The 11,344-nt window shown below is 61.9% G+C and overlaps 1 protein-coding gene across 2 annotated transcripts; it reads left to right on the forward strand.

Annotated features, from left to right (window-relative positions):
* The first annotated feature begins 234 nt into the window (after positions 1-234).
* Positions 235-8,622, forward strand: CCNE1 (cyclin E1). 2 transcript variants are annotated; one of them, XM_080644433.1, is made up of 12 exons: positions 235-437; positions 906-956; positions 1,062-1,149; positions 1,377-1,445; positions 5,160-5,305; positions 5,396-5,531; positions 6,268-6,414; positions 7,030-7,125; positions 7,262-7,396; positions 7,504-7,615; positions 7,696-7,853; positions 8,041-8,622. In XM_080644433.1, exons 2-12 carry the CDS (start codon positions 934-936, stop codon positions 8,161-8,163), a joined length of 1,233 nt encoding a protein of 410 aa, XP_080500559.1. In that variant the 5' UTR covers positions 235-437; positions 906-933; the 3' UTR covers positions 8,164-8,622. The 2 variants fall into 2 exon arrangements, with proteins under 2 accessions (XP_080500559.1, XP_080500560.1); XM_080644434.1 differs by having other exon boundaries at positions 426-485.
* Positions 8,623-11,344: the final 2,722 nt, after the last annotated feature.

Genomic DNA, 11,344 nt, shown 5'->3' on the forward strand with positions numbered 1-11,344 from the left:
TCCCGCGCAGGCCCCGCCCCCGGCGCACGGGCCCACCCACCTGGCCCCGCCCCTTCGGCGCTGGCCCCGCCCTAGGCCCCGCCTCGCGCCGGCCACGCCCCCCACGGTCGGGCGGCTCGGCCAGTCTGCGCCGCGGAGGGCGGTCCGGACGGCGGCGCTGGGCCGGCCCGGAGCCCGCGGGGCGGGGCGGAGGGTGGCGGGAGGGCGCGAGGGCGGGCCGGGGGCCGGTTCCGCGCGCAGAGATTTTTAAATGTCCCGCTCTTCGCCGGGCGCAGGAGCAGCCGGCTCGACCGCCAGCGCGGTGTAGGGGGCAGGCGCGGATCCCGCCACCGCCGCGCGCTCGCCCGCCGCCGCCCCGCTGCCGGCCTCCTGCCCGCCCTCCGCCCGCCGCCTGCGGCCTCGGCGCGTGCCGCCGGCCTGTCGCGGACCCGCTTCGGGTGAGGCCCCGAGCGGCTGTGGAGGGCGCGGCGGGCGAGGGCTCCCAGGTCCGGCCGGCCGCGCCTGGCGGGGTGGGGTGGGGGTGGGGCGCGGCCGGGTCGCCGGGTCCCGGGGTCCCGGGGGGCGTCAGCGCGGGGTGCCCGGGCAGGGTGGCTCAGGGAGGGCCGGGGGAGGTGTTCAGGGGGAGACTGAGGCAGCCCAGGCCCCAAGGGCGGCGATGGGCCGGCAGAGCTTTCGGGGGGCATCGGGGCCCCCCCACCCCGAGTTCGGACCCGGTATCGCGGGCTGTTGGGGGCGCCACGGGTGACAAGCCACCCCGGCCCATCGGCCATTTTCCCGACCGGCCCGGGAGGCTCCCGCCGCCGTCTCTGCCGCGCGGGAGGGGGAGGGGTGTCCGGGGCACGCCGCCGGGCCCTGGTCCCCTCCGCGGGCCGTCCTCACCCCATTGCCCGCTTCGTGCCCCCCAGGCCTGAGGTCTGACTCCGAGTCCCGACCATGCCGAGGGAGAGCAGGGAGAGGTGAGTGGCCCGGCCACTGTGGAGAGGGAGGGCGTGCAGCGGTGGGGGAGGGGTGGCCCGCATTGGGGGGAAGCTGGCCCTCACCTCTGCCACCCGGCTTTGCAGGGATGCCAAGGAGCCGGACACCATGAAAGAGGAGAGCGGCTCGGACGCCTCGGCTCACTCCAGGAAGAGGAAGGCAAATGTGGCCGTTGTGAGTACAAAGGAGACAGGTGGGGGCGGATGGCCCCCCCATCTCACCTGGGTACCAGTCTGGGCTCTGGCCATGTATGTATGGGGAGGGGGTACCCCAAGGGGCGGCCGGCATGTGCAGAAAAGCTGTTCACAACCTGACCGACTTTCTCTCCCTTCTCTCTGTGTGTGTGTTGTCTTGGGGGCTGTTCGGCGTGTTTCCTTGGGGGTGGCGTTGTCCCGGGTTAGTTTCTGCAGGATCCAGATGAAGAAATTGCCAAAATCGACAGGACTGTGCGGAGCCAGTGTGGCGATCAGGTAGGTCCCCAGGGGCGAGGTCTGACCCACTGGGGGGTCACTGGGTCTCCTGCTGTCCTGCCGCTGGCCGAGGCTTTCTCGGGGGGTGGGGGGGGCCGCCTCCTGGCCCCGGCCTCTGCCCGCCTCAGTTTCCAGGAAGGGCTTGTGTTCCTCATGATGCCGCGTGTGGAAGAACCAGGATGGACGTGGAGTGACCCAGTCCTCCCCTTTCTGCCCTTGAGGAAACTGAGCCTCAGGCAGCCTCCCCCAGGGTCCTGTGCAGCCAGGGGCGGGGCGGGGCCGGGCCCAGGGGGAGGGCTCCTGACTCGGCTCTTTAGGTAGCTGAGATGATGGTCTGCGTGGGTTCATCCACGGCTTCTCCCCCACTCACACCTGTGCTTGCGCCTCCGGGGGCTTGAGGTCCCCCCCCCCCCCCCGGCCCCTCCTGCTGTCTGTAGGTCAGGTTTAAACTGTGACCTTCCTCTGGAAGGTCTTCCAGCCCATCCAGCAATCGCCTGTCGTGGTCCCTGCAGTCCCGGGCTTGGCCTGGCCGGCGGGTTAGTGGAACATTGTGTGTAATAAGTGTGTCTCAACACATATTTTTTATTGACTGGCCCGTGTCTCTCGCCCCTCCTTCATGGACTTCCCGCCAAATTGCCTGCATGCTCATGATATCATTATAATATCAGACGTTCCTGGCAGAACAAGCGTGCATTATCTCTCTGCCTCAGAGATGGCTGCAGACTGAAGTTATAGCTGCACAGGGGAACTGCCTATCTCCAAACGAGCCTGTCAGGCCTCTGACACCCTCCTGCAGGTAGAAGCTGAGCGGGAGAACCCGACCTGTGCCGGGGGCGGGGGGCGGGCCAGGTGAGCCGTGGGCAGCGCATCGCTCTGCGGGCCCGGCAGCTGGGCGTGGGAGAGCGAGGGCCACACTGCGCCCTCACGGTGCCCTGCCCGGGAGGCCCGGGAGCGAGCATATCTGGGCCGGCTCCACTGAATAGTGAGCCAGGGGTTGAAGACGTCCTTCTCTGTTAGAAGGAGAAATAGTTCACTTTAGGACAGGAAGTAATACAATGCATCCCATGTTCTTCCCTTTTTCCTTTTCTCCCCTTAAATCTTCAAGCAAGTCGGCGTGTGTGTGTGTGTGTGTTTTGTTTGGGTTCTTTTTTGGTTAATCCTCAATGGAGCCCGAGACCCTCCGGTGCCCACGCCGACCCTCTAAGCACGGAGCCACGCCCGCCAGGGCAAGCGCGTGGACTCGTGTGGCTTTCTGACGTGGGGTCTCTGCTTGGTGGGGTTCAGGATGGTGCTGTGCTCGGATTGGGATTTTCAGCTGAGGCTGCGCCCCGGCTGCCTGGAGCGCAGAGGGTTCCTGCTCTGAGGGCCGGCCCGGGCGGCGCCGGGGTGCCGAGGCGGAGCCGTGGCCCGTCCCCCGCTGCGGAGAGCTGAGCTGTGCTCTGAATCGCCATGTTTCACACCAGAAGGCATTTTCATGCTTGTCCAGAGATTGACGACGAGTTGTGCACATTTTGGAGAGTAGATAGCTGAAAAATTATCCGGCTACTGATGGAGCAACCGATGTCTCGCTATTTCTCGGGGTCCATTTACGAAGCTGGAGTTTTTGGGTAACATGGACCCCTTTGTGCCCGTGAATTACACAGAATCTCAGGGTGTCCTAGGTCATCCCAGGACAACAGCCTCGAGCTACTTGTGCCGTCACGTTAAACTCCGCGCAACCACTTCCTCGGGCCACGGGTACCTCCCACTCCCGCCGTGGCCTTAATGACCGCGGGCTTTATCTGAGGCCCCCTTACCGTGTCCATTCTGATGGGTGATTTCTTGCACGTGATGCGACTTTGGTACAGAAGTGGAACCCCGGGCTTTCTGGCTGTTCTCAGAGCATGACTTTGCACCAGGGAGCTCTGTTCTTAATTAAAAGGGCCCAAAGAGACGGGGTTAGAGCCGGCAGGAGCGGGCCCGTGCGCAGCCCCTTCTCTTCCTGCGGTCAGACGGGGCTAGCCGCCTCCGCGGCCCGGCAGGTGCGGAAGGTACGGACGGACTGCTTCCCACAGAGGCCACCTTTGGGAGCCGTCGTCCGCTTGTCCTCACGAGTTTGAGCTGCAGGTCGGAAACTGTCCGAAGGCCAGCTCGCGGCCGCTCCAGCACCAGCTGTGGGGGCGGCTCCCCACGCCTGCCTTCCGACCTGAAACTCATTCCTGAAGGAAGAGCAGCCAAACCCTCTCTGAGCGGAGGGAAGGCCGCCAGCCCCCTCGGCCAGGGCGGGAGAGGGTGGCCTCCGGCAGCTGTGGCCGGGCTGCCGGTGCATCGGCGTGCCGTCTGTGCTCCTGGGGGAGAAGGGCCCTGCCCGGCGTGGCTCTGGCCCTGGAAGGGCTCTGGCTTCCTGCGAAAGCCGCGGCGGGGGGCTGTGACGGAGACGGGCACGCAGGCTCCCGCGTGCACTGACAGGCACCTCGGGTCTCTCCCTCTGGTCGGCGGTAACAGTCTTGGCTTTAACGCCAGGCGTGTCAGACTTCCTAGGCCCGTGCCACCGCATCGTCACCTGCCGGTCTCCACCAGAATCACCCCTTTATGACTGAAGAAATCAGTCGTGTACAGACAGCAGAATGGGGGCTGCCAGGGGGGAGGGGTGGGGAGAAGGACACGTGTGAGGGGCAGTGGGAGGATCTAGACCATGGGCATGCAGGGGTCAGAACGTTGTACGCCTGAAATTTACGTAATGTCACTAACCAATGTTACCCCAGTGTGTTTAACAAAAATGTTTAAGCGGTCCTAGGCTTTTTGAGAATAGGATGATAGCTTTAAGGAGAAAATTCCCTAAATGGCAAAATGACCTGAGTATTCTCCAGATATTGAAAGCCGGGTAAAATTCAATGTCTGGCACCTTTAAAAGCAACGCCTGTTGTTTGGGGTCTAATGGTGGAGTCTTCCCTTACCCCTGATTTGGGTCTCGCTCCCCAGTGCACAGCCCCGGGCAGGAGTTGGGTCTGCGGGGGTCTCGGGGCCTCACCCACCTCCGCGGGCTTCTCAGTGTAACTAACCTGTGACTGCGGCTCGACTTGGGTCTCACTGGCCAGGTAGCTTTTTTGTTCTGTTTTGAATTGAGGAAAACGAGGTCCCCCTGACGTCATGTACTTGGTGGGCCCTGCAGCCCCAGGAGAGGTCACATCTGAGGCGACGTTGTGTTTGAAAGTGGCAATTTATAGATGGCAATGGACACTTTCTGTCTTTATCCTTTGAATGGGAGTGCTTATGTCAGAATATTTGTTGGAAACTACCTTCCACTTGGGAGAAACTCTCGTAGGTGAGTTGTGCTTGTTAAGAAAACAGATCTCTGCCTCCGGACTGAGGGACCCCGATGCCCTGCGGGGGCCTGCCCGGCGCCTGGCGGCCGCACGTGGGTCCGTGTGCTTTTCCCTGGTGATGGCGTGAGAGCGCTTGTTGTGTCTTACGCCTCCGGCATCATGTCACTGCTCAGACACCTCGTGTGAGCAGGGTGATCCGAGGGTCAGCTCCGATCCTAGACATGGACTCATGTTCGTAGGCTCCTAGGCTGTGCCGGAGGGAACAGGCGCTGGGGCCCTGGCGGGCGTGTCCCTGCGCCCTGAGCTTGCTGTCGCGGGGGAGACGTGCGGGACCCCTGCCCTCCCGCGGCGCCCTGCCTGTGGAGGTAGCGTGCCAGCCAGCGCTTACAGACGTGCCTTTCCTTCCCAGCCGTGGGCCGGCAGCGCAGCCTGTGAGAACCCGTGCTCCCTGATCCCCACGCCGGACAAGGACGACAATGAGCTGGTGTACCCCACCTCCGCACACAAGCCCCCCGGCGCCAGGCCCCCCAGAGCCTCACCCCTGCCTCTGCTGAAGTGAGTGCCTGCCCCGCGCCCCACGGCCCGCGCGGCTCGGCGGGTGCACGCTGACCCCGGTCTGTGTCCTTGCTGTGGTGTCTCCTGTAGCTGGGCGAACCGAGAGGAGGTTTGGAGAATCATGTTAAACAAGGAGAAGACGTACCTCCGGGACCAGCACCTGCTGCAGCGGCACCCTCTCCTGCAGCCGAAGATGCGCGCCATCCTCCTGGACTGGCTGATGGAGGTGAGCTGCTCGCCCGCCGCGGCCCGGCCGGCGGGGCCTCTGTGCTCCCCGCCCGTGGCTTCGTCCCACCGGCACGGTCCGAGTGTCCGCGGCTGTGGGAGGAGGTGAGGCTGGCAGTCCCGAGTTTGTGGTTGAGACCGTCTGTGTCTGCGCGAGAGTCTAACCCGCAGCCTGGAGTCTTCACTCTCCTTTCCAGAGCTCTGCCTCCTCTGAAGGAGCGTTTGACACTTGTAGTCTTTTTTATTCATTTTATTTTCTTCCTTTAAATGTATCACTGATTTCAAGAGAGAGAGACATGATACATTGTTCCGCTGATTTACACATTCCCTGGTTGGTTCTTGTATGCGCCCTGACCGGGGATCTGGCCTGCAGCCTTGGCGTATGGGGCTGATGCACCAACCAAGGCGGGACCTGTCGGCTTTAGCCAAACGCAGGCTCGCCCAGCGGTGAGGAAGTGGCTGGTGCTTTCACGTCGGAATGAAACTCACGAGGGGGCGGCCCTCAGCAGTCCTCGCATTTGTGACGACGCTGCTGGCGCCGGCATGCACGCGCCCCGAGCTTGTTGCAGATCGCAGCTCGCTCCTCCGCGTCCACTTCCTGTGCCTGTGCTGAGGCCGAGCAGGGGGTCCTGGCAGGAAAGCACACTTCTCCCTCGGCCTGTCCTTCCTCAGCTCAGGCGGCCTCTGCCTTCGCTGCTCCCCCAAGCAGCCGCCGTAAGCGCCCTCTGTTCCGGCAGGTGTGCGAGGTGTACAAGCTGCACAGGGAGACGTTCTACCTGGCGCAGGACTTCTTCGACCGCTACATGGCCACGCAGCACGACATCGTCAAGACGCTCCTGCAGCTCATCGGCATCTCGTCCTTATTCATCGCCGCCAAGCTGGAGGTGCGTGGCCTGCGGGTGCCGGGGCGGGGCTCACGCCGCCCCTGAGTGCCACCGAGGTTGGGGCGAGGTCCACTGTTTGTCTACAACGCACACCCTGCAATTTCCCAAGTGAGGCCTCTAAAGCTGAGACACACACACCCTAACAACGAACCGAGCAGGGCCAGAAGCAGTGCGTGCATGAACTGCTCAGGGTCACGTAGTCCGTTAAATGGAAAGTTAAGCCCTGACCTAAGAGGATTGCAGTTGCCGGGTGAGGACGAGAGCGGACTGGCCCAGCTTCCAGAGATGCTCTCCAAGTACTGGGAAAGGTGAAACTTTCAGGCTCTTCCCAGCGAGGAGAAGTTTGACTGATGGATAGACTGGTTGGTGAGGGTGGGTGTTTCATTTCTTTCCCTTTAACGCAGTGTGAACCCCTGGAGTGGCTCCGCATTTATCCCAGCAGTGCACCCCCTTCCTTCCCTGCCGTGCACCCCTTCTTTCCTGGCCATGCACCCCCTTTCCCTGCCATGCACCCCCTCTTTCGCTGCCGGCACACTGAGAATGAGTTCGGCGAATAGCTCTGTAATCGGTGAGCCGGCAGCGAGGGCTTTGGCTAGTAGCTTCTGCTTCCTGCAGGAAATCTACCCGCCGAAGCTGCACCAGTTCGCGTACGTCACGGACGGGGCCTGCTCGGGAGACGACATCCTCACCATGGAGCTGATCATCATGAAGGTGGGCGCCTCCCTCCGCGCCGGTGCCCTTCACGCGGGACAGTGGCTGGGTCGGCTGCAGTCAGCTCCTTGGAGGCCAAGCAGGGGCAGAAATGTCTCCCTTCCTCAGCCGCAGGCCTCCCTCCCTCTTCCCTCAGGCTCTGAAGTGGCAGCTCAGCCCCCTGACCATTGTGTCCTGGCTGAACGTGTACATGCAGGTGGCCTACCTGAACGACATGTACGAAGTGCTCCTGCCTCAGTATCCCCAGCACGTCTTCGTCCAGATCGCAGAGGTCGGTGCCGCAGCCTGGGGTGCCTGCCCCCGTCCCCGCCCCCGCCCCCCGGCCGGCCGTGGCCCGCGGAGGCGTGTGGCCGCCTACTCAGCGTCTGTCTCCCGCAGCTCCTGGACCTCTGCGTGCTGGACGTGGGCTGCTTAGAGTTCCCCTACGGCGTCCTGGCCGCGTCCGCCCTGTACCACTTCTCCTCCTCCGAGCTGATGCAGAAGGTCTCAGGTGCGCCTCTCCCGGGGCGCTCGCGGGGCTGACGGGCCAGCCGCTGCCTCGGCGCCTGACGGGCCGCGTGTCCTCCGCAGGGTACCAGTGGTGCGACATCGAGAAGTGCGTCAAGTGGATGGTCCCCTTCGCCATGGTCATCAGGGAGGCAGGGAGCTCGAAGCTGAAGCAGTTCCGGGGCGTTCCCCCCGAGGACGCCCACAACATCCAGACCCACCTGAACAGCCTGGACCTGCTGGTCAGTCGCCCCGCCCTTCCCCCTGAGGAGGGACAGTCGCTCGGCAGGTGCTGCGCTGAGCACTGTGCAGTGCAGGCTTCTAGGCTGTTCTTTGCTGTCCTCCCCTCGCGCACCCCTAGGAAGCAGCACACAGTAGCTTATGCCCGAAGGACACTTTCTCCCGTGGTAACACTGTCCTTGTCTGCAGGACAAAGCGCACGCCAAGAAAGCCATATTGTTGGAACAGAATAGGGTCTCTCCCCTCCCGTCCGGGCTCCTCACCCCCCCGCCGAGCGGCAAGAAGCAGAGCGGCGAGCCGGAGACGGAGTGACCCACCAGCCTCCTCGCCAAAGACAGTGGTGCCCAAGTGCCTGCCTGCCCCGCGCCCGCCGGAGGCCACCTCAGCTCCAGGCGCTGAGCAGTGTTCCTGTGGATGGCACTGGACGGGAGTGTCGCCCGAGGCCTCGATGGTGTCATAAGTGGGTCAAGTACACCAGCCACCTCCAGACACGACGCGTCTCGATGCTGCTAGGAGGGTGCTGCTTGACTTGATTGACTCCCAGACCACAGAGCGCGAAGCTGAGGGGCGCGGCCTCCGGTCGGGGTGCTCGGTGCTGAGGGGCGGGCGGGGCGAGCGCCGTGACGGGGCCACGGCAGCCTCGCTGGGGGCCGCCCTCCACGCTATCTATCAGTTGACAATGTACAATGCCTTTTATGAACTGTTGTTCTAAGTGCTGCTACGTCTGCCCGTTTTAATAAAGGTCACACTGTCTTTGAGACAGCTGGCTCGATGCGCTGTGTCTCTCATTGGCCTTAGAAGCCAACGGTGAACGCGGCTGCGTCGTTCCCGGTTCTAACTTCACGCTTCTTGAAGCTCAAGGCTTCCCGCTGGAAGAGCTTCGGGGGCAGCCGCCCGCGGCCCGGATAGAGCGAGGCTCCGCTCCCACGGTGCCCGGCTCGCGCCTGCCCCGCCTGCAGGAGTGCTGTCTGGAGATCTCAGCAGAGTGGCCTGAACTCTGCTTGGGAGAAGAAAATGCGAAGTAAAGTTACACGCAGCCCAAGGCCCTGATGTCATCTGCCCTCTGACCCCGGCCACCGATGGAGGCACCACGGGTCGGCTCACGGAGGAGGCCTGGCGGGCGCGGTTCACGTCACGCGTGTTGACCGTTCTCGACGTGGCGGCCTCAACAACCGTCTTCCTTTCTCACAAGGCTTTGGCGTGTGAATGGGCTCGTAAAAGGGAGGGTGAATGAGCAAATAAATCAACTTGTTTCCAACTTGGCATTTTTATCTCATTTTGTACAAAATCTGCCTGATGTCGAAGGAAAAACAGCCATTTCCAATGTGTCCTGTTTATAGGAAGTTGGAGAGTGGCCAGACTTACGTTCTGACAAGTTTAATACCATTTCCTGATAAAACTGTCCTAAAGCTCCAGGCAGCGCTGTGCAACAGCAAATGACACCATGACAGCAATTCTCCCATTTCAGCTGAAAAAACTGTTTTTAATTTTTATTGATTTCAGAGAGGAAGGGAGAGGGATAAAAACATCCATGATGAGAGAGAATCATGGATCGGCTGCCTCCTGCACGCCCCCCACTGGGGATGGAGCCCGCAACCCAGGCCTGTGCCCTGATCGGGAATCCAACCGTGATCTCCTGGTTCACAAGTCGACGCTCAACCGCTGAGCCACGCTGGCCGGGCCGTTTCAGCTGAATTTTTAGCGTGATCGTTTGCAGGTGATTTGCAAAATATCTTAAAAGTGGTTCATTTCCGCCCTGACTGGTTTGGCTCAGTGGATAGAGCGTCGGCCTGCAGACTCAAAGGTCCCAGGTTCAATTCCGGTCAAGGGCATGTACCTTGGTTGCGGGCACATCCCCAGTAGGGGGTGTGCAGGAGGCAGCTGATCGATGTTTCTTTCTCGTCGATGTTTCTAACTCTCCTCTCTTTTCCTCTCTGTAAAAAATCAATAAAATATTAAAAAAAAAAAAAAGTGGTTCATTTCCCCTGGGCACTTTCTATGCAAAAGGATGGCAACGAAACCATTCCTATTTTCAAGGTTTTCCTAAGAGTTTGGGAGCTTGACACCGGGGAGGTCACACAGGTCGGAAAGCAGGTTTGAGGTGAACGTTAATTTCCAGGTTGCTGGCAGCCGTCAGGTTGTGGGTCTCGCTGAGCGTGACGAGCTGAGACCGCCGTGTGCGTAAAGTGGCTGGAATGCTGCGTTTCTGGAAGTCCGTCTTTTTCTAAACGACAGCGTTGCCACGGGCGCCTCTGAATCTGCTAGGGAAGGTACGTCCTGGTGGGTAAGTGAGTTTGGAGTAATCAATACTGCCTGTGGCTCGCCCTGGCCGGTCGCTCAATGGTTAGCGCGTCGGCCCACGGACTGAAGGGTCGTGGGTTCCATTTTGGTCAAGGGCACGCACCTCAGCTACAGGCTCCATCCTCGGCCCGGTAGGGGCGCGTGCGAAAGGCAACCAATCCATGTCTCTCTCACATTGACATTTCTCTCTCTCCCCACTCCCTTTCACTCTCTAAAAACCAATAGAAAAATATCCTCGGGTGAGGACTAAAGAAAGGAAGAAATATTTTCTGTGGCTCGGCCAGAAACCCGCGGGCCACGGTAAGCAGGGTCTCCGCTCCCCAGGGAACTCCCTCCATGGCTCGTGGTCAGCACAGACCCGGGCCCCCGCCGGCCGGCTCTCTGCCCATCTGCCACGTCATTTCTGTCTGTGATTCCACTAGACCCGGCTGCGGCCAGGTTCCCGGGACAGACACCGGGGGAAAGGGCAGGTCGGGTCCTCCTGGGCGGACCGAAGCGGAAGGACGGCAGGAGGAGGCCACGTGGCCCCTCGTGTGTCTTCCTGTGTTAGAGACGGAGAAACAGACAACGTATGGTCCAGCCATGACGACGCACCGCCCTCATCGCGGGCCCCAGCGCGGGGGAGCCACCCCTGGACCCCACCAGAGCCGCGCTCACGTCTGTCTGTGGCCCGTGCCCGAGGAGACGCCTGCCTCGGTGTCTGCGTTGACATCGAAGGTTACCAATGTCGTCTTCCCGTGCGGACCCCTCCCTGGTCCGGGGAGGGCCTCATACCAGGTGGGTAACATGCTGCTGAGGCTCATGTGGACTCGGTCTGGGGGCCGACACCCCAAGCCGGGGGACCCTTTCCGCTCTGGGGCTCCCGAGGTCACGTCTGTGCTCTGACCCCCCACACAAACCAGGTCGGGGTTTATTCCGGCACAACTGGGCCGCGGCTCAGCGCGGCGACGGGAAGAGACAAGCACATCGGATCGCGTCGAGGCAGGTTCACCCGACGGCGGGTTCGCCCACCGCCGTTTGAAACCCAAGTCACGTTTCTACCTTGTTCGTTGTTGGAAGACCGTTTCCATCCCCGCCACAGCCCTCCAATTCGCTGGTTACGGGTCTCAGATTGCCACCGAGGACTCAGTTTCGGGAAGAATTATCCTGTTTGATCGCACGCGCCATCCAGGCCACGCGGTCCTCTGTCCCG

Source organism: Plecotus auritus (genome assembly GCF_963455305.1).
Source record: "Plecotus auritus genome assembly, chromosome: 10".
Lineage (NCBI taxonomy): Eukaryota > Metazoa > Chordata > Mammalia > Chiroptera > Vespertilionidae > Plecotus > Plecotus auritus.